Raw genomic sequence first — 23,443 nt, 5'->3', positions numbered from 1 at the left:
TGGGTGTCTATGGAGTCTCTCCCCCTTACTAGGGGGAAATTCTACTTGTGTCACCAGTGCCTTGAGGGAGTCACTGGTCTGTCCCCTTGCCCCTTTGACATTTTCCTTGCCCCATTCATTCCAATATTGGTTTGTCCAAGTCAATTACCCTATTTCCCCAAGGGCTGCCAACAATGAAGATGGCTCCCTAATCCCCTTCTTTCCTTCCAGCTCTCTTTGTTGCATTAGTAGAAATATGCTGTGAATGTGCTCCCACTGCTTATACATGCACATTGCAAGCCAGGCATAATAATAATAATTAATATTTATGGTATTTGTTAAGCTCTTACTGTGTGCCAGGAACTATACTAAAAAGCAAATTGGGTTGGACACACTCCCTGTCTCATGTGGGGCTCACAGTCTTAATCCCCATTTTACAGATGGGGTAACTGAGACACAGAGAAGTGAAGTAACTTACCCAAGGTCACACAGCAGACAAGTGGCATAGCCAGAATTAGAACTCAGGTCCTTCTGACTCCCAGGTCTGTACTCTATCCACTAGGCCACGTATGGTCCAGGCATGGTCAGGGGTAATAACAGAGCATGAAGTTGAGCTAGAATTTGTATAGGGTGTCTGATAAAAGTATGAGTAGGTGAATTCTTAATGAATTGGATTTATTGTCGATAACTCTATCCTTTTTAAATCAAAGTTTAGCTGCTGCTGAAGAATTTCATGGTTCATTTGCTCTTCGAATACTGTTGTTCCTTTTTATTCCTGAGACATCTTTATGATCTAAATGTAAAATTGAATGGAAAATTTAAATACAGATTCTTATTCCTGCAATTTTGAACAACTGGCCCTAAATGAATTCTTGTTTTCTCTTTTAGGTTCAGGCAACTGTAGTTGGCTTTCTAGCAGCAGTGGCTGCAGTCATACTGGGCTGGATTCCAGAGGGAAAATACCGACTTGATCATTCAATACTTTTGTGTTCTAGCAGTGTAGCAACTGCCTTCATTGCATCCCTTTTACAGGGTGAGAAACACATTCGTAAATGTCTACTTTCTTTTTTTAATCTCTAGTAGTTTGTTTCTTTGTATTTTGGGATTATCATTTTATTTGTTGCCTCCATAAAGGTGTAACTCTCCGCTTCAAATGGGAGGTTAAAAACTGGCTCTAAGTATCTTGGTAACGACATGTATTTCAACCACACAAACACACACAAAAAAAAAGGAGCAGGAAAATAACCTAGACAGATTTCCCAGAATGTTTGTTCTAGTGTGTTAAATGAATTGAGAAACAACCCTTTTGGGAAAGCACCCAGGATATTTACTGGTCTACTTTATCTGAATTACGGCCGGGGTTCCAGGAATTTTGCAGTGTTCCAGAAACATTTTCTGTGGTAAGAGTATGAGAAACTGGTTTCATATTTCACAAAAAAGTTTGGTAGACTATCTGTGCCAAGGCTAATATGTTACTTCTTTCCTACCTAACTTGTCTCAGGCTATGGAATTCTCAGGACCATGATGATAATCTACTGAAATTGGAATGACTTTTTCTGTAATCACTTATTATGTTTATCAATAACCCTGTCCTCTCCATGACTTTCTCATCACTGTAGGCAAAACTACTATCCTCCTAGATTCGCAAGCCTGTAATCTTGGCATTATCCTCAACTCATCTCTCGTTCAACTCACGTATTCAATCAGTCACCAAATTCTATCAGTTTTACCTTCACAATACTACTAAAGTCCACCCTTTCCTCTCCCTCCAAACTGCTCCTCTGTTGATCCAAACACTTATCCTATCCCGCCTTGACTACAGCATCAGCTTCCTTGCTGGCCTCCCTGCCTTCTGTTTCTCCGCAGTCCAGTCCATACTTTACTCTGTTTCCCCGATCATTTTTCTAGAAAAAAAAATCAGTCCATGTTTCCCCACTGCTTAAGGACCTCCAGCGGTTGCCCATCTGCATCCACACCAAACAAAATCTTGTTACCATTGGCTTTAAAGCACTCAATCACCCTGTCTTCTCTTATCTTACCTTACCAATTTCCTATTACAACTTGGCACTTGCACTTTGTTCCTCTAGTGCTAACCTACTCACCTGTGCCTCAGTTTCTTCTGTCTCACTGCCAACCCCTCACCCATGTGAGGGGAGGCACAGCTCAGTGGAAAGCGGCGTGTGGGAAGCGGCGTGGCTCAGTGGAAAGAGCCTGGGCTTCGGAGTCAGAGGTCATGAGTTCGACTCCCGGCTCTGCCACTTGGCAGCTGTGTGACTGTGGGCAAGTCACTTCACTTCTCTGTGCCTCAGTTCCCTCATCTGTAAAATGGGGATTAACTGTGAGCCTCACGTGGGACAACCTGATGACCCTGTATCTACCCCAGCGCTTAGAACAGTGCTCGGCACATAGTAAGCGCTTAACAAATACCAACATTATTATTATTATTATGTCCCACCTCTGGCATGGGACCCTCTCCCCATTCATATCCAACATATCATCAATAACACTGCCTTCAAAGTGTAATTAAAATCACATCGCCTTCAAGAGGTCTATCCTAAGTCCTCATTTTTTGTACTCCCTTTGCCTTCCCTGTCACCCTTGAACTTGGATTGGCAGAGCCAAAATTAAAACCCAGGTCCTCTGACTCCCAGGTCCGTGCTCTTTCCACTAGGCCATGCTACTGCTCATGGGTAGGAAATATTACTACCAATTTAGTTATATTGTGCTCTTCCAAGTGCATAGAACAGTGTTCTGCACTCAGCCCTCAATAAATACAATTAAATAATTTATTGGAGTACATTTTAAAATATTTTAGATTTTGAAGACTTTTAAAACCAATCTTGAAAAAATAATTAAATTGTCAGTAATTTTTACATTGAAAAACTTGTTCCTTAAAGTTTGGTGATTGCATTCCATGCATATAAATATTCAAGTATGTCTTTTGAAAGATTTGAATGTTTGCACAGTCTGAGAGTTTAAAGAAAATCTTGGGTTGGGGATAATAAAACTTTCAGTAAAAAATGAACTATATTCCCAGAGTTAGTATGTTTCTTTAGATTACTGTTGATCATTTACAGGAAAAGCCATTTCTAACATTAATAAGTACAGCACAAATGATAAAATTGATAACTAAGTTAATTGAATTTTGGAATCCAATAAAACAATTGCACTTATTGAGCACTTATTGTGTGCAGAGCACTGTACTAAGCACATGAGAGAACAATACAGTAAGATTTGTAGTCATGATTACTGCCCTCAAGGAACTGACAATCTAGTGAATGGTAACTTTTACAGGCCTGAAGAGAGAAATATTTGCATAGCTCAGTATCAGAAGAAGAAACTAGAAAGTAAAATTTAGCACCCAGGTGGTAATTTTATAGGCTCAGGTCAGTGCTTTTTAGGATCTCATTTTGGGAGAAAATTGAGACCCTTTTGGACCAAATTCCCAAAAACAGTTTTAAGCATTTTTGAATTTTGGTGTTTTGAAAATAATGTTGTGCTTTAAAAGCACTGTGGGAGGTGTTCTTTGATAAAAGTTAAATTTAATGTCAAAAATTATGAAGTGAGGAAATATTTGGGGACCTCTTAAAAGAAAGGGCACTGTGCTAGTGTATATTTTACTTCCCCATAATTAATGTAATAGTCTAGCCCTGTAGGATTCTTTTTGTGAATAAAAATCATTGGGGAGAAAATTGAAACAACGTTAAGTGTTTTATGAGTGAAAATTTTTTCTTTCACCCCCTGTTGACTGTATTTTGGCAATTGACAATGAAAACATTTCAAATTAATGCCCGTCTCCCACTCTAGACTGTAAATTCGTTATGGACGTGTCTGCTAATTCTGTTGTATTGTACTCTCTTAAGTGCTAATGATTGATTGAAAAGCATGCCTAAGGACACAAAGTTCTGTCATTTTCATTCTAACTCCCACTCTGTGAAATAAGGTTTTAACTTCCAGTTACTAGGCTCTTATTCATGTATTTTCCTGGCAGCAGTGTTATCTAGTAAATATAACAAACAGAACTTCTAAAATAACTATTCATTCCCACTGCAGACTAGTCCATATAACATTGCTTTTCTGAGCATTTTAAACAATTTAAATACTAAAGCAGCAGCAGATTTTGCTGAACAGCACTATATAAACAAAACTTTCTCACAGTTATTCTGATGCTCATATCTTTTCACTGGTTGTTTTTTTTTATGAAAATTGGAACTTTTAAGCATCTTGCTATATAAGGTACATGAATTCATGACTCTGAATTTTCAATTTTAAGTTTACCTTCAATAGCTCTGTGAATTCAGTCCCTTTATTCATATGCATAAAGCAACTTTCTTTAAGCATATGACTCATACTGGAAGCAAACAAAGCATCATAAATAAGTGGCATTTTCACCTTGGAATCGTGTGGAAAATTTTTGGCTTATTCTAGTCACTTATCAAGATGACTAACCCAAGTAATGCCCAGATTTCATGTTTATTCTTAGATGTCTTATGGCTGCATTTTCAACAGAAAGCACCTTGCAAAAATAAATGAACCTTTTTTCTTTCAGGAATAATTATGGTTGGTGTTATAGTTGGTTCAAAGAAGACGGGGATAAATCCTGACAATGTCGCCACACCTATTGCGGCTAGTTTTGGTGACCTCATCACTCTTGCCATATTGGCTTGGATAAGTCAGGGTCTTTATGATTGCATTGGTAAGTATATTTGCAACTTAATGTGCTCTTAAGGGTCCCTATGAAATAGACAGCTCTCTGCACATAGTACGCACTCAATAAATACCACTGATTGTTGCTGTGATAATACCATGTATCCAGTGGGCTCTCAGTAAAATTAGTTGTTGGTAATAATGATTGAAATGTATTTTCCTAAAAAATCCATAGCAGTTGAGGTCAAAATATGACTACTACTGAAGGAAGAGCAGAAAAAAGTATGTACTGACACATTGATGAATCGTACAAATTCACTGCACACTCTGAAACGAAGAGGCTAAAGTCCTTGTTTTGAGCAATAACTCAACAGGGTTATTCATCTGTGAACAGAAAAATAAAAACCTGAATCTGTTAGGGATAATGATTTTCATTGCTCGGGTTACTGGGAAAAGTTCATTTAGGTTCAGCTTGAGATTCCTTCAAGCTATCCTTAGAATGAACATTAGCCAAAATAGAATGCTGACAAATGAGTTAACACACTCAGGACTGGCTACTAAATAGACTTTTACCAACAACTCCCTAGCAGTGAAAGTAGCTGTGATTATGTGAACATACCAGATCCATTCTCATAACAGTCTAGGAGGCAAATAAAGAAGAGACTAAAATAAGAAGATAAAAACCAAAACTGTTTCATTAGTACTTGGAAATTTTTAAATTCAAAATACCAGCGCTAGGGGAGCTGGACAACTTGGTCTGAGCAAGGATTGAGGTGACACAGTTGCCAAATAATCTTAATAACTGTTTATTATTATCATGATTGTTATCATCACCATCATTATTATTAGTAATAATGCATTCTTCAGTTGTTGGGAGAAAATGTGTGAGAGCAATTCAATTGTGATGTTACAGTGAAAATAAGCTAGCTGGCACTATGCCTTCCCTCAACTAAAAAATCCTTCCAGCCCATGGTCATTCAATCATTCAGTTGTATTTACTGAGCACTTACTGTGTGCAGAGCTCTGTACTAAGTGCTTGGAAAGTACAATTTGGAAACAGAGACAATCCCTACCCAACAATGGGCTCACACTTCTACACAGTTGATTCTTTAACTTTCCCTAATATTTGTACCATAATAATAATAAAGATTAATAGTAATTATGGTATTTGTTAAGCACGTACTATGTTCCATGCACTGTACTAAGTGCTGGGGTGGATACAAGCAAAATGGGTTGGACACAGTCCTTGACTCCAGCACACTGTCTCAGTCCCCATTTTACAGATGAGGTAACTGAGGCATGGAGAAGTGAAGTGAAGTGAAGAGAAGAAGTGAAGTGAAGAGAAGTGAACCAACTTCATTGGTTCTTAAATGGGTTAGCCTGAAGTTTTAATGAATCTAGCATTTAGATTTAGAATTGTGTTAGAAGCATACAAGGACTGAAGATCATCACTTTTTTAACACTAGAGGGCCTCATAGGATTGTGCTGCAAGTGTAAAGGTAGATTTAATATTCTGACTGAGTCACCGCGAAAATACTTTGAGAAATGCTCTGAGTAAAATTATTATGCAGGGAAATCTGTTTTTAAAAGGAATGCAGCAGATTCAGATTTAGAAGTTAAAAATACCAACGTCTTCTGAGAAAGAAGCAAAGAGCCTTTGTTGATGGCTTTTCCCACTGACTTTAGAGGTCATGTATTAAGCTGAAACTCAGAGCACCAAACTTTGAATTGCAAGTGGCTCAATAATACTATTTGCACTTGCGTGTTTCTCACTCATTCTTTGGGGCAAATTTCTTTTGTTGTATCTATGATGACTGCTAAGAAAGGGCAAAGGTAACCTTTCTCATAATAAAAGAAAGTTCTTCTTAAATAGAATCTGGCCCCATAGGAGTGTAGGCTAGAGCCATTTGACAGGAAATTGTAAATTCTCCTTTTCAGGGTTGTTTAAATAGGAAAGCTACCCAATTATTTAGGATCACTCTTACAAACAGCAATCAATAACGGTTCTTAAATGCTTACTGTGGGCTTTTGGAGTGAAAGAGCATTACTATAAATAGTCACAATATGATTGATATAAGCTTGAAGAAATGAGAAGTGCATTTATTTTCTTCATTTTCTTCCTCCCTCCATTCCCCCCCACCATTTTCTCCCACCCTCCATTATCTCCTCCCCTCCATGTTCTTCCCCCCTCCATTTCTTCCCCCTTCATTTCCTCCCTCTCCATTTTCTCCCTCCCTCCATTTTCTCCCTCCCTCTATTTTCTCCCTCTCTCCATTTTCTTGCCCCCATTTTCTCTCCCCCTCCATTTCCTCTCCCTCCTTCCATTTTCTTCCCCCCTCCATCTTCTCTCCCACTTCATTTTCTTTCCCCCTCCATTTTTTCCTGCCCCCCGCCGTTAGTTCTGAGTTCTGAGCTAATGCTTAACTCTCAAGAACATCATTATTATTGCAGTCCCGTCTACCCCTTCTAGACTGTGAGCTAGTTGTGTGCTGGATTGTCACTCTTTGTTGCAGGATTGTACTTTCCTAGCACTTAGTACAGTGCTGTGCATCCAGTAAGCGCTTAATACAGTTGAATGAATGAATAAATGAATGAATCTCTATTTTGATCTGTTAGCTTATGAAGCCAAAGGAAATAAGGTGCCCTATCCATAGTCCTGTCTTGTGTGATACAGTCTTGTGTGATACAGGATGTTGAGGGATAAACAGCTCTAAGAATATGAAGATTCTTACATATTATAGTTTTTAAAGCAGTGAATGTCCTGAAATAAATGGTAGTAGATTAGTCGGTTTTTGCTATCCTAATTGTACTGACTTCAACTTTCAGCATATATATAGGATCTATTTCTGTGTTTGCGGTACCTGATTTCATTACCCTTGAAAAGTACATTATTGATTGTTTTTCAAGTTTATCAAGTTTTTATTTTTCTTTCTTAAAAAGACGTGATAGGTGAGTACACTCGTTGCAGTTCTCATTCTTCAGTATTTTTGTTTTGGAGAGTTAAGCTAAAATAGGGTTTCACTGAAATTTTGTGAGCGGTGATAATCAGCCCCAGCTTAGTTCAGTCTTCTGCAGATATGCGTGGCTGCTTAGTTTTTATAGGACAGTCTGAAATATTGAGGGCTGGATGTGGTATGAGGAAAATATGCCTACAGTTTGGGAATCACTGTGCCTTGGAGATCATTAAGATTGTCCCTTCATAGCTTGACAAGACCTTCAAATGTCTCGACTGTTTAGTAATAGAGACTTAATATATAATTAAATATACACACATACATAGAGATTTCATATGTCAGCATGTTTCATGAATGGGTTACTCCTTTTTAGGCTGTTGTGGTCCACTTCTCACTTCTTTTTCACCAGTCATTGTTTGGACCGTTGTTTTTTCAGTGCATTGAGGTTTGTAATTTGGACCGACATACATTCCCTTGAAGCATAGCTATCTGAGCAGAAGATAAGCTAATTTTGGCCCAAACCCTGCCTTGATTGGGGCTACCATGGACCTCGGGTTAGTCTTGGTTCCTCCTTGTGGAATTCTACTCGGTTGAGATTATTACTATTGTACTTGTACTTGTTAAATGCTTACTCTGTGCCAAGCACTGTTCTCACACTCAGCAGGGGCTCACATTTTACTGATGAGGTACCTGAGGCAAAAAAAAGGTCACAGAGCGGGCAAGTGGCAGAACCAGGATTAGAGCCCAGGCCCTTCTGATTCCCAGTTCCGTGCTCTATCCACTAAGTCATGCTGCTTCTGTGAAAGAGATTGTTATTGTATGCCTTTCTGCCCTGAAATCCCGGTGGGACACAATTTAACTTTTTCTTAAGTCAGGGGACCATGTTGATCGTAAGAATCTCCTCCACAAGTTGGCATTTTGGTGGCACAGCCATTTCTGCTCAAGTGAGTAGGCCTTTAATTGGGGTTCTTTCATAGAACAGAGAAATCTTTAGAGCTCTGTCTGCTCATGCCGGAGCTCTGATGTGTGTTTCTCACAGGACTGATTGCTTTCATTGATGTTTGGACCGTTGATGGTTTAATATTAATGTCACAGGTGGAGGCAATGATTGTCCTCAAGTAGAGGCTTCTGAAATACCAAGAAATGGTATCAGGCACTGCTAATAATAAGCTCATGTTCATTGACCATGTGAGAAAAGGCTATATGGTCCTGGTTGCTTCTAGGACAAATTGCTTCTTGCCGTATTGTCAACCTTCATCTCCCAGCAAGTTCTATAGCACTGGCTCCTGGAAATATAGCTTTCATTTCTTAATCCTCTGGGTAATCTTTCTTTACCTTTCTTCTGTTTGACTGTTCCAATTGAGAGAGGATTAAATCGGTGGTGAATTAATTTTTTATCCCAGCATATTTCCTAGTTCACACTAACCGTTAACACCAGTAGTCTTTTTTTAAGCATCTCTTTCATTGTTTTGCGGTATTGTAGAAAAGGTGCTCTACTGGAAGGAGGGAGTGATTTTTTCCTCCTGGGAAGCCACATCCCTACTTTTTAACATTTGGCTGCAAAGATGACAGTAATGCAGTTAGATTTTTTTTTTTCCATGTTCGAGTCTGGCAGAAAAGATCAATTCATGTCTGACAACGGTCCTGGGAGTCAGAAGGTCATGGGTTCTAATCCTGGCCCTGCAGCTTGTCTGCTGTGTGACCTTGAGCAAGTCACTTCAGTTCTCTTTTCCTGAGTTACCTCATCTGTGAAATTGAGGTTTAAGACAGTGATCCTTATGCGGGACAAGGAGTGTGTCCAACCTGATTTGCTTGTATCTATCCCAGCACTTAGTACAGTGCCTGGCCCAGAGTAAGTGCTTAACAAATACCAGAATTATTATACCTGCAAAGGTTATTCCTTGCTGTGCTGTCGGATATGTTAATATAGTGCTTGAGGTCATCTTCAGTTTTGCTACATGGAGTCACAACTTTTTTGAATCTTTGCTTTAAGAGAGTCACCACTATTCTAATTGCCCAAAACCAACTGGTCAGCCTGCATTGTGTTTCTCTAGGAATCCAAACATATGCCAGGGAATCTTTTCCAGTCCTCTTGATTGATGGTTCTCCCTTCACCTCCCACCCCACCTTCAACCTACAGTTCAGCAGTTGTTTAGATATCCTTTTACCTTTCTCTTTTATGTATTCATTCATTCAATAGTATTTATTGAGCGCTTACTATGTGCAGAGCACTGTACTAAGCGCTTGGAATGAACAAGTCGGCAACAGATAGAGACAGGCCCTGCCATTTGACGGGCTTACGGTCTAATCGGGGGAGACGGACAGACAAGAACAAAGGCAATAAATAGAGTCGAGGGGAAGAACATCTTGTAAAAACAATGGCAATTAAATAGAATCAAGGCGATGTACATTTCATTAACAAAATAAATAGGGTAATGAAAATATATACAGTTGAGCAGACGAGTACAGTGCTGAGGGGATGGGAAGGGAGAGGGGGAGAAGCAGAGGGAAATGGGGGGAAAAGAGGGTTAAGCTGCGGAGAGGTGAGGGTGGGGGAGGGAGTTATAGTACCTTCCAGTTATGTACCTTCCAGCAGTTACTGTGTAGCAAGCAGTTTTGTAATTCTGGTGTTTTGAATGTGTTGTAGAATTTTCTGGTATGTTATCCTCTAGACTGTAAGCTCATTATGAACAGGCAATTTGTCTACCAACTCTATGTCATACTCTCCCAAGGGCTTAGTACAGTGCTCTGCACTCAGTAAATTTGATTGATTGATAAAATTATCCTGTCTTTCCATTTAATCCTAAATGTGGCACATAAATCGTGCTGATGGGATTGCTCAAGATCAAGCAATCAATGGTATTTATTGAGCACTTACCATCCCGACTCTGCCACTTGTCAGCTGTGTGACTGTGGGCAAGTCACTTAACTTCTCTGTGCCTCAGTTACCTCATCTGTAAAATGGGATTAAAACTGTGAGCCCCACGTGGGACAACCTGATCACCCTGTATCTACCCCAGCGCTTAGAACAGTGCTCTGCACACAGTAAGCGCTTAACAAATACCAACTTTATTATTATTTATGTGCAAAGCACTATTCTAATAATGATGGTATTTGTTAAGCGCTTACTATGTGCCCCAAGCACTGTTCTAAGCGCTGAGGTAGATACAAGGTAATCAGGTTGTCCCACGTGGAGCTCACCATCTTACTCCCCCTTTTACAGATGAGGTAACTGAAGCACAGAGAGGTTAAGTAACGTGCTCAACGTCACACAGCTGACAAGTGGCAGAGCCAGGATTAGAACCCACAACCTTGGACTATGTCCATGCTCTTTCCACTAAACCACACTGCATTTGGGGACTGCAATAGAACAGAGTTGGTAAACTCCCACAAAGAGTTTACAGTCTCAGGCTGCCAGATGTGGCGTCTGTAGTCTAGGTTTTACTGAACTGTAGAAGATGGAGCACTAAAATTAACCTAAAAATTTTCAGTTTGGCCCAAAGCTTGATGCAGCATTGGTGCTATACCATCAGTCCCCCAAAGAGATATGCTACCTGTTAAAAATTACGGTCCCTACTTCTCTTTCTCCTCTTGTGCACATTGGTTAGTATGCCATGATTAGTTTACTTTGTAAACACTCAGTTACAGCACTGAAGTCTGTGTCAACGATGGAGATCTTTGTTTTCTTGGGCTCTCAGGCGAAATGCTTTACCGAAAAGCGATTCCCAGTCCCCTGTACATCATCTTCTGTATTTGTACTTTAGAATCCAGTTTCTAGCATGTAACATTGTTTCCAAGAACTTCTTCAGGGGTTTTTAGTGATGCTTGTAACCTGGAGAGTAGGAAACGTTTCTTAGAGCAGAATTACAATCCAAGAATGGCTCCTGATTCCTTGTGCCACGAGGCATTATTGAATAGAATAATTTTGAACCATACTGGAAGTGTTAGATGATCTGGCTTAACTCCAGTGGTAATGAGGAAGATGGTCAGACATGGCCCCATGTTCAGTTCTGCCATTATTATCAGGCCATATCCTCTTAAAATAGTTTTAGCATTTTTAGGGTAGACAAACTTGTTTAGTAATTGCCAAAGCCCAGGTTTGCTGATGGCATCAAATATTTCTACAATTCCTGCCAACACCTTATAATAGTATTAGCAAATTTAGGAAAAATATTTGAAGGCTCTTGGAGGTAAATCATGTTATTCTCTTTGGAAAGCTCTGTGTTTTGATTTGCTCCATCTACCCACCTTGGATTCTTCTCCCAGAGTCAGATCTTTACACTTTCATGAAATTTGATTAGGTTGATTAGGCCCTACGAAGTATTGGTGTTGTCCTCATTTCACACCCACAGAAGTGATATAAATTGTACTTTTGTTATGTCCATAAAAATGTTAAAACCTCTAGGATCTTTGTAAATTGTCTTTCATTTTGAAGCTGTTTCTTTTTTTTTGTATTTAATAAAAACTGTTTAGTGTAGTATTCCAGGCTGAATATAAAATGCTGACTTGAGATGACTCAGATGAGGTTTTTATTCTTGCTTTAGTTCTGGCTGTTCTACCTTCTTCGTGTGGTTTAATGTTCCCCTTGTTCTGTATAATTGGAGTTGGAGGGTTTAATTGTTTCGGGAGTTGGGATTTCCTTCTAATTAAGAATGGTGTTGATCCTTAGCTAATGATTTGGAAAAATGAGACTTGGAAATCCATTCGACAAATAAAATACAGTATGTCCCACTATATTAAAAATGTCTGGAAAATTCAGTTAAGTAGAGTAATAAAAAAGAGACTAATTTTAATGAGAAAATGCAGTCATTCCTAAACTGTGGAAAAACAAAATGAATAGACAATGCCTAGCAGAAGCGTGGGACTTTGAAGATCTGATTAGGCAGCTGAGGGAGACATGGCAACCAAATACTGACAGACTGTCTTCAGATGGTGACATTTGCCATTCAGATTCACCCAAGAATCAGTCAGTTGGTCATTCACCAAATTTTCTACTATTTGGGAAAGTTTCAATTCATAATTTTCCATTAATTTACTTTGTGACTTTGATTAGATTACACTGTCCTAGTCTATAGTTCCTCCATATAGTAAAATAACTGGATAAATTTGATTTATTTCTTATCCTTCAATGCAAGAAACTTTGGGAATGACATCTTGTTACTCCCATGTTCGTAAGAGGTTTGACATTTTATATTTTCAAAGTTTCAAAGTTTTACTGTTTAAGATGATTTTGAACTTGCATTCCCCAAACCAAAGGTATAACACTATCTACAGAAGCAGTAAATTATAAAGTAATCAAGGATAATTGAGTCAAGAATTCGCTCTTAATTAGAAAATTTTTTCAATAATTGAAAGATTCTGATGCTTACAGAGGACGAACTAATATCTGATTCTCCAAATATTGACTCCATATCAAATATCTGAAGTCCGGCATTCTAATTTTAGAGATATACTTTCCTTTACATGCTTTCTATAAATTGGGGTGTAATGCTGATGAAAAATTACAAGAAACAAAGTTCCGTTGCTATTAAAATATAAATTTTAATTATTCAGAATGGTTCCCAAATTTGAGATATTTAAATTAAAAATGGAGGTAGACTTTTCAGTGCTTTCCTCAGGAGTAGCTTAGTTATTTAATTCCAAGTATGAGAGAAGTGTGATTTAAATGCACTGCATGAAGCCTTATGGTTTATTTAGTGAAATCTTTGAGTTTCAGGAAGACTTGCTCAGCACTCCATTTGTTTCAAGTTGTCTGACGTATTATTAAATGTTTATCTGGTATGCCCAGCTTTTAATTCCTGAAATACAAGAAATCTCAAGTTTTGGTGGGAAGAGTTCAACTGCGTAATAAAATCTGTGGTAAAATTTGGAAAATTGCAATTAATGTTTCATTTATTTTTTTAGAGAAATATCACTATATATCTCCTTTAGTTGGTGCCTTTTTCTTGGCTTTAACTCCTATATGGATAGTAATAGCTGCCAAGCATCCAGCTACAAGGATTGTTCTCCATTCAGGGTGGGAGCCTGTCATAACGGCTATGGTTATAAGCAGGTTAGTATTATTTTCTTTGTACTTAACAATGAAATTTTCTTTTTTCTTGTGCTTGGGTAATTGTCTGAGACCTACTCTCAAATGTTTAAGATAGTGGGAGTTGGAAGAGACTGGAAAATTGAAATCCTTAGTAATAGTAATAATAATATAACCATGAGTTTCACCTTCCTTCTCCACCAGAATTTTACTAGACTTGTAAATGAGTAGCAAATCTGATGGCTTGAGTTACAGCTCTCTCTTCCCTTACTCGGGTTAAGGTGATGTGGATCAGGGAGATGAATAAAATGTGGGCAGCAGGAGGCAAAAAGAAAAGGAAAAAGGCAAGGGGCCAGTTAATCTACAAACTGATCAGCCTTGGACATTATAACAAAGTAGCTGAGGTGACTAGGCATTTTTACTTTACATAAATCAGAATACAGATTATTTGTTTCCTTGGCAAAAATTGATGATTTCTCTAAGGATTAAATCACCTACTCCAGCAAGAATGCCTCTGAATATTGTCATCATTAGTAGTTATTGAACACCTACTGAACATCTATTGAACATCTACTGAGTGCAGAGCACTGTTTAGACCCATGGGAGCATACAGTAGAGGTAGAAGACCCAGGCTTGCCCTCCAGTAGCTTACAACTAATGGAGGTGATTAGTAGATACAAATGGCATAAGTGCAACGGATAAAAGGGTGAGAGCATAGATACAATAACAAAAACAAAAGTAGGCAATTAAAAAAAGCTTTCGGTGGGCAGGGAACATGTCTACTAACTCTGTCATATTGTTTTCTCCCAAGTGCCTACTACAGTATTGGGCACAAAGTAAGTGCTAAATAGAACTATCGATTAAGTCATTGAAAGATGAAATAATTTACGTAAATGCTATGAAGAAAGGGCTGATCTTCTGACTCCTATCCAGGCCATTAAACAGTAGCCTAACTTTTTGGTAACACCTAATTTGTCTTTGGATTTCTTCTCCCTTGAAAATGGAGTCAGTATGGCCTTCTGGAATTTTGGGGTCAAGATTATTGGATATGATTTAAAAGCACAGGAGTAATAGCTCATCGTGGGCAGGGAACATATCTGCTAATTCTGTTGTACTCTCCCAAGCGCTTCATGGAGTACTCTGCACATAGTAAGCACTCAATAAATATGATTGACTGATTGATTGCATAACATAAAAAATGATGACTTCAAGAACTTTTTCTACTCCATCTTCCATTAAGGGTTTTTGGCTTTCCAGCATTGAATTTCTCTCTCCCTCTTTTTTTTTTTTAGCAGTTGAACTCTCCTAATGGTTTCACTGACCATTAGGTGTTTAGATATGTATTTCTCATACCCTGAGGTTTTAAGTGGGCTACACTATAGTTTTTACTTAATTTTGCTTTGACTATTAGGTTTGTTTTACTTAAATTTTTTCATGTCCCCCTAACAGTATTCATTCAGTCATATTTTTTGAGCACTTACTTTGTGCAGAACACTGTACTAAGCACTTGGAAGAGAACAATACAACAATAAACAGACACAGTCCCTTCCCACAATGAGCTTTCAGTCTAGAGGGGGTGAGTGAAAGTTTTTCTGATTGGAACATAAGCAGCAGCTCAAAATTAATGCACCTATTTTTCTCACACTAAATAAATCTTATTGCTTTATTATATGTTTCAGCATTGGCGGCCTTATTCTGGATACAACTGTATCTGACCCTAATTTGGTTGGTATTGTTGTCTACACTCCAGTTATTAATGGTAAGAATCAGTAAAATATCTTTGACTTTAGTATCAAATCTTTGGATAACCACATTGAAATTGCAAAATTCCTTCTTTGAGAATTATTTTTTTTTCTGGGTTTCTGTTCACAGTTCTTGACTTTAACATGAAAGTTGCATATAGTAGGGTTCAAAAAAGCCTGTGGTCAGTGGAAAGGCATAATTTGCAGGCAGCAGGGGAAACCTGGCAATGACCATTACCTGCAGGTTTGGCTGAGTCATAGAAGGGGGGATGATAATTGGCTTTTCCCACCAGCCTCCCTGCCCTTCCCACCCCAGCACCCCACCAATCCACTACCTCGCCAACATCTTGTATCCTCCCAACTCATCCAAATCTAAGATGATGAAGTAGCCTACTGACTATTTTCCATTACCAGTGGATAGTATTTTGAAAGATCAACATTCCACTCTAAAGACTCAGTTTACATCCCTAAGTGTTTCCTGATTTTGTTACTAGAAAACTTAATTTGAGGGATTCGTGTTTATAACGCCTGAAAGAAAAGTGAATTTGATAATTCATAGAATTGGTAGAGTTTGGTTGAGTCTATAGCCTAAAAAGAATAAATTACAAGTCACCTTTCTGGAATTGTATTGACAGATGTTTCATTCAGAAAAGTAAATTGGGTAAGACGTTTGATCCCTCTAGGTATTGGTGTATTGGTTATCCCTGAAACATGTTTCACTAAGCATTTTGGTTAGACAAATAAGATTAGAGAATGCTCTTCCAGAATGCAGATTTGTGTGGAAGAAATGTTTATGCATGGGAGCAAAAAGATATCAGTACACAAATGCAAGTGTTCCTTAATGTGGGGTTCTTCAATAAGGCAACCTCTGGGGTATAGGAAACCTGACTGCAAGATATTCATGAACATATAGAAGAGTGGAAGCCCCTATTATTCTGACTGGAAAATCTAATTGTGGTCTCTGAAAGAGCCTTAGCACTTTAGATTCAGGCTGTTCACACCTGCTTTCCTTAGGAAAAGCTCCTCAGCGGTGCCCTTTTGCTGTTACCTCAGGCAGTCTAAATTGGACTAGAAAGGGTTTTCTAGTCTATGCAAATCTCACAAAAACAGTTTTGGCTGCTCAGGATGTACAAAATTGTACTTCCATGGTTCTTGGCAGTGCGGTAGGTTTCCAAGGGGCTATTTCATTTCCTCATCATACTCCTAATAAGAGCGTTTTCATGTAATTGTGATTGCTCTGTGACATGGACAAGGTTCTTATTCCTCAAATCCCATGCTCTGAAGGATATTTACTGTATACAGATAATTTTAAAATCAAGAATCAGTTGCTGAATATTAGTTCTTGGTTAAAGTTTTCATAGCGAAATGCTTCATATTTTGGACCACTTTCTTTGAATCTTAGTGTGCAACCACTTATTAGGCTCTTAGACATAATTAGCTGTTCAGAAGTTCCCACATGAGCTCTGAGAGCTTTCATATTGGAATTCCTCCAATGTGCTCTGGGAATGTACTTGGATGTTTCATGGGAAAGAGCCCAGAAATATAGTGCAAAATATTATTGTACTTCTTAAAGCCTTGCAGGTCCCTGGATTTAAACAAACTTGGGAAAATAGCACACGCCTCATACCTTCGCTTTGTGTTTTATGTCTTTGAGAAGAGGAAAATGTTGGTTTTTAACTATTAGTCAATCATATTTATTGAGCTCTTACTGTGTACAGAGTACTATACTAAGCACTTGGGAGAGTACAATATAACAGAGTTGATAGACGCTTTTCCTGTCCATAACAAACTTACAGTCTAGATGGTAAGCACAAATTAAATATTGAATGAGAAGGACTTTCTATTGAGTAGCTGGGGCAGGTGAGATGCGGGCAGGGGAAAGTACTTTCTCCGAAAAAGGAGCATTGTGGCCTTGTGAGGAGAAGCTGGTCCTGGGAGTCCTAATTCCGGTTCTGCCAGTTGACTGCTGTGTGACCTGGGGCAAGTCACAAGTTCTCTGTGCCTCAGTTTCCTCATCTGTAAAATGAGAATTCAGTTGCCTCTTCTCCCTCCTACTTAAACTGGGACTGTGTTCGCTCTGATTAACTTGTATCATAGTATGTGCTTAACAAATACAGTAATAAGAATAATTAAAAAGAGGTAGCTTTTATGGAAATCTGGAAATAATAATAATGATTATGGTATTTGTTAAGTGCTTACTCAATGTGAGACACTGTACTAAGCACTGGGGTAGATACAAGCAAATCTGGTTGGACACAGTCCCTGTCCCACGTGGGGTTCACAGTCTCATTCCCCATTTCACAGGTGAGGAAACTGAAGCACAGAGAAGTAAAGTGATTTGCCCAAGGTTACACAGCAGATAAGTGGCGGAGTCAGGATTAGAACCCATGACCTTCTGACTCCCAGGCATGTGCTCTATTCACTATGCCATGCTGCTTCTATTCCCCAATGACCAGTAGAACATATCAGTAGCTTAAATAGCTGGTACTGGTTGAACTATGGACAGACAAGATACAAGGTAGCCAGGGCTTAGTCATTAAGTGGCCCCAGCTAGAATTCTCAAGTCTCAAGACAACCCAGGACCTCCTCAGCCATTCCACATTGACCTCCTCACTCCTTCTGACCTCGGTAAAATCCCACCAAAAGGGGACAGGTAGGGATGTACAACTGGTGCAAAATCTCGTTTAGGATGGGATTACGTGACTGAGCCTCATCATTTTAATTAGTACTGGGATTAACTCTTCTTTACCTTTCTGTTCCCTTCAAAATTTTGCATGAGAATTTGGATTTTGCATGTCTCTTGATTTGGGGAATTGGAGGAGGAGGTGGGAATGGCTGGGAAGTTTGGTAGAGCCAGTGTAGTTTTGGGGAGCCAAATAGAATTTATGTGAAACTACTCGTTTAAAAAAAAATTTGCAAGGGTGCATTAAGCAATATTTTTTTCTAATAATAATGATAATTATGGTATTTTGTAAATGCTTACTATGTGTCATGCACTGTACTAAGCACTGGAGTAGATACAAGATAATCAGATTGGATACAGTCCTGTCCCACAAGGGGCTCAAGACTAGGTAGGAGGGAGTTGGATTTAATCCCCATTTTATAGATGAGGAAACTGAGGCACAGGCAAGTTAAATGACTTGCCCAGAGTCACACAGCAGATGAGTGGGGGAATCAGGATTAGAACCCAGGTCCTCTGACTCCCAGGCCAAGCACTTTCCACTAGGCCACGTTGTTTCCCTTTTCAGAATCCACCTAGTTACTTCTGAGAAATGCAGTTATACTTCTTAAAAATTGAGGCTTCATGCTGAGTTTTTTTCTGAGAAAAAATGTTAATAATGATCCAACAGTCATGTCCTTCCAACCGTGATGTTAATATAGGATTAGGTGTAGTAATTGAAAAAAGCTGTCTCTATTTACAGACACAAAACCTTGATGTTTTGGGGGGGAAAAATTTGGAACTTAAAGGGATTAAATATGATAGAAAAAGACACATAAGTAGAGTCTTAAGGGTATAATGTTTATGCAAAAGAAGATATAAAAATCTCTGCAAAGCAATTTAGGTTTAGATTTCAGCTGTCAAGTCCTCAGTAGAGAACTCAAACCAATTTTGGTTATTAAAAAAACTCTGTAGATTGTGGAAAGTGCTATATGTTTCATTATATGTCATTCAGATTCATTAAAAATAAGCAGTAACTGAAAACTGAAGAAAAACTTTTAAAATCAGTATGTAAGGAAGCTAAATAACAAGTGGTAATTACATTTCTGTTGCCAAAGAGACCAAAAATAAGTAGTGCAAAATCAAATTTTGAGTACTTGTTAAAATAAGATGAACACAGGCCCTCTTCTGTGATACAGAGATTTTGCAGGCTTTTAAATCTGTGCATTGTTTTTGGTAAATTTAAGCATTTGTTCTAGATTTTGTGTGGGCTGGTTAGAAAAAGAAATAGGAATAAAAAAGTCATTCCCCATCAAACACTGGCAAAATGGATAATTTTATGCTTACGATGTATTTTCCACTGAGTAGCAATTTTCTGAGTCCAGGCAAGAAGGTGCCTGGCGTAGCTTTAGACTGTTCAGTAAAGGTCTTGGATGCCACAGTAAGTCAAAGTGACAGTGCAACTTTTATATCCATCAGTTTTACCATCGATAGACTTTGATTGAACATTCTATCAGGGGAAAACACACTGGTGATGTTTCAGAATAGTATTTTGAGTGCTCATTTTCGTCTAGAACATAGGAATCTTTAATTTTTATCTTAAGAGATTATATTTCTCCATTAACTTGTCAATATGTAAAGTTAAATATGTATTCAGTATGTAATAAGGAATCAGTGTCAACTGTTTGTTTTTTTGTTTTTTTGTTTTTAATTTTCATCCCAACTATTCCACAGAGCACTGTATTATGCACTTGGGGTATGAAGAAAATAAATAAAAGATGTGATCCCTGTCCTCAAGGAGTTTACAATAAATGGGGAGGACTATAGACATAAAGGGAAGAACATATCATAGTTCATATGAATGGATGCAAGTTAATACATTAATAAATGACAAACTAACAGTTAATTATCCAGATAAATCCGAGTTCTGAGCTCTCTGGAGAGATGACAGCATTGGGAAAATAGGACGGTTAAACAGGGAGTGCTTTCCAAAGAGGACTTTTCAGTAGGATTTTGAAAGAGGTGAGGACATTACAGGTGGGGACCAGTGGGTCAGAATGGGGGAGCAAAGGATGATTAAGTGTGCTCAGGAGAAGAGCAAAAGCCCAGCTTGAGGAAGAGGAGAAAATTACAGAAGAGAGAAGCTAGGTAAGGAGGAACCAAGTATTGATGAGGTTTGAGGTGGCTGGTTAGGGTTTTTTTTAAGTAGCACTAGGGAAGAATTTTGAGAAAGGAAATGATGGGCTCTAATTCTTGATTTTAAAGGATGATGTGTGCACCTGAATTTAAATTAGTCTTATTGGTTTCTTCTCTTTGGTCTATTCAGTTTTCTAAAAAACCTGTTCAGCCCAAATTTCTCTACTCTTCAAGAACACATCCACCTCTGCATCAAACAGAAACTCCTTACCATTGACTTTTAAGCACTCAATCACCTTGCCCCTTCCTGTCTTACCATGCTGATTTCTTATTACAACCCAGCATGTTCACTTTGCTCCTCTAAAGCCAACCTAATCATTTTACTTCAGTCTCATTTGTCTTTCCCATGACCCCTTGCCCACCTCCTCCTTGTGTCCTGAAATTCCCTCCCCTTCATATACGACAGATCACCACTCTCCCCACCTTCAAAGCCGTATAAAAATCACATCTTCTCCAAGAGGCCTTCCCTGACTAAGCCTGGATTGATCAATTGATTGATTACAATAGTCTACCATTAAGTGATGAGAGCGGAGTGGTGATAGTAGAGAGAGAAAAGGCTGAACCCCCTAGCTGTCTGAAAATGTGAATGATCCTCTCCAAAGGCCTAACCTAAAACCGAGGTACATTTTGGCAGTAGGAGAATTGGGCTGAACATCAAAATCGTATGAAAGTAATAATCTTGGGCAAGAAATTCTAGGAAGCTAGTCTTTGTCACCACAGACACACAGGCACTTGGAACTGTTGAAGAAAAATCAATGGAGGAATAAATTACTCCATTCTCAGAATTCTATTTAGGAGGATCCTCTTAAATTGAGGATCACCTCGCTTCCAGAGCAGTATCTCAATAAGAGATATTTGACTAAATTTATAACTTAAATTTGATTACATTTAATCAAAATGCAGTAATCAATGTAACAGAGTTCTAGTTAGAATTTAACTCTGGTCTTATGAAACAATTTGGATGCATTTTTAGCATCCTTTTCTAAGCTGGCTTGATACTACTTTCCAAAGTTAAATTGACTCTTTTCCATCATTTGCTTCCGGAATTATTTTACTATAAAAATGTTCAGGAGCAGTCCAGATGAGCTGAATTCCAAAATGAGAAGTTAGTTAAGGAAAGAATTGGCTTAATAAATACAATTGAATGGATGAATCAAAATAAATCTTATATAGAGCCATAATTTAATAACTGTTGGTTTTATCTTGATTTTTAGTGATATAATATTTTGAGTGAGTAAATTAAAATTCTGTATAGTATTTTTATCTGACTAAACTTCTGATACCAGTACTAATGAATCATATCTTGGAATTCAGCTCATCTAGACTGCTCCTGAACATTTTTATAGTAAAATAATTCCTGAAGCAAATGATGGAAAAGAGTCAATTTAACTATGGAAAGTAGTTAACTAACTCCTTAACTAACCTCTCATCTCCGCATCCTGTTCTCTCTCCCTTTTCAGTCAACTATTCATTTGAGTCCGTACCCTTTGAGCACTTTGATACTCTCTCCTCCCAGATCCTTATGCTCTGTCACTTCACCATTCTGTAATTTATTTTAGTGCCTGTCTGTCCCATTAGACAAAAAACTCCTTGTGGGCAGGGATTCTGTGTCGAAAGTCTGTTGTACTCTCCCATGTGCTTGGGCTAGAGTGCCATAAACACAGCAAGGGCTCAGTAAATTCCATGATTGATTAGCTGACCCATGGTGTCTCCTATTGGAAATGAGCGATGAGCCTCTGTTCTGAGACTTCAGAACCAAAAGATCACTCAGAGGAGTGGATTATGGTGCTAGTGGCTGGTATTTCACCTGCATTCTGCATTCTCTTGCCAGCCTCTTTCCTGCTGAGGCATAGAGTGCAACGAGCGAGTAGGCAGGCAGAAGCGTAGTCCTCACATTAGCCAATTACAGGAAGAACTAGGACGAGACTCTAGGTCTCCAGGTTCCCAGAACAGTTTGTTTCTCTTTGGACCAGCAGCAGAACACAAGATGTATTTAAAATTCACTCAAAGTTGACAATTTTGAGATTAGACCCTTTTGGCCTTGGTTTCAGAGCAGTGTGCTAGCTGGAAATGAATGGGATACAATTATTGTCCTGCCGTTTCTTTCTCCTTTAATTCTTAGCTCGGGAATTGCCTTAAATGGTGCTAATAATGGGGAAATTTACAGATGACTCATCTAAGTGCATTGTTAGGGTGCCTGAGGGACAGAAATGGATTTGGTTGCCTACAATGTTTCCATTAATTTGGCCATAAATAACTAATTTACAGTTGGGATTTGGGGCAGTCATTTACGTTTGGGTTATTTCCCTCCACCTCCACAGTTTTTTTTCTAGACTGTTCTCCCAATATCTTTAAGTGAGTAGGCCAGCTCTCATTTAATAAAACCAAGAGAAAAAATACATAGATAATAAGGTTCACAGATGTACAATAACAAGAAATTTTAAAAAAATTCTACTGATTTTTTTAAATGTTTATATAGTAATGACCAACATCTTTAAATTTGCTTTGACTAATTCTTAAATGAATTTTCTACCACCGAAAGAAGTATTATGAATAACTGGAACTTCACCTTTTGAATAATTTTCAATCATTAAGTCAGTTTCAATCAAATGAGTTGAAATATTGGGCCCAAGTATTTAATAGTGGTAGATGGAAGCGATGGGATCATATTAATTAGATTTATTCATCCAGGAGCTAGAAATGATTTGTTGTTGTAGAGGAATTTAGCCCAGTGAATATCCCATTGTTAAATAATTTAGAGCCCAATGTCCCGGGGCTCACGACTAGGAAAAACTCACATTCCTGGGCCTGAAATTGGGGAGCTCGTTAGAACTGCCCCCTCGAGGGGACATCTTTAAAATGGAATTAAGACTGTGAGCCCCATGTGGAACATGGATTGTGTCCAACCTGATTAGCTTTTATATATCCAAAAATGCTGAGTACAGTGCCTAGCACATAGTAAGCGCTTGACTGTAAGCCCGTCCAACAGCAGGGACTGTCTCTATCTGTTGCCGACTTGTTCATTCCAAGCGCTTAGTACAGTGGTCTGCACGTAGCAAGCGCTCAATAAATACTATTGAATGAATTAATAACGACAATCGATTGAAAGCATTCATTGAGAAGTATTCATTCATAGTTGCAGTGTCAGAACCACCAGTGTCATCCCTGACCCAAAGGCCAATTTTGAAGTCTTTGTAGAATCCTAATAATATTACGAGCTACTGGTATCAGAGCAGCC

General features: G+C 38.5%; 1 protein-coding gene across 3 annotated transcripts in view; it reads left to right on the top strand.

The window, feature by feature from the left end:
* The window catches only part of SLC41A2 (solute carrier family 41 member 2), an 82,616-nt gene that overhangs the window by 38,961 nt on the left and 20,212 nt on the right, over window positions 1-23,443 (top strand). For all 3 annotated transcript variants that reach the window (XM_029078966.2, XM_029078967.2, XM_029078968.2), the window contains exons 5-8: window positions 868-1,012; window positions 4,529-4,675; window positions 13,485-13,632; window positions 15,288-15,367. In XM_029078966.2, coding sequence (XP_028934799.1) covers window positions 868-1,012; window positions 4,529-4,675; window positions 13,485-13,632; window positions 15,288-15,367 — 520 coding nt within the window. The remainder of the gene's footprint in view (window positions 1-867; window positions 1,013-4,528; window positions 4,676-13,484; window positions 13,633-15,287; window positions 15,368-23,443) is intronic.

Source organism: Ornithorhynchus anatinus, chromosome 14, assembly GCF_004115215.2.
Source record: "Ornithorhynchus anatinus isolate Pmale09 chromosome 14, mOrnAna1.pri.v4, whole genome shotgun sequence".
Lineage (NCBI taxonomy): Eukaryota > Metazoa > Chordata > Mammalia > Monotremata > Ornithorhynchidae > Ornithorhynchus > Ornithorhynchus anatinus.
Note: the sequence above shows the minus strand (reverse complement) of the source record. Positions and strands in the feature narration are given on the sequence as shown.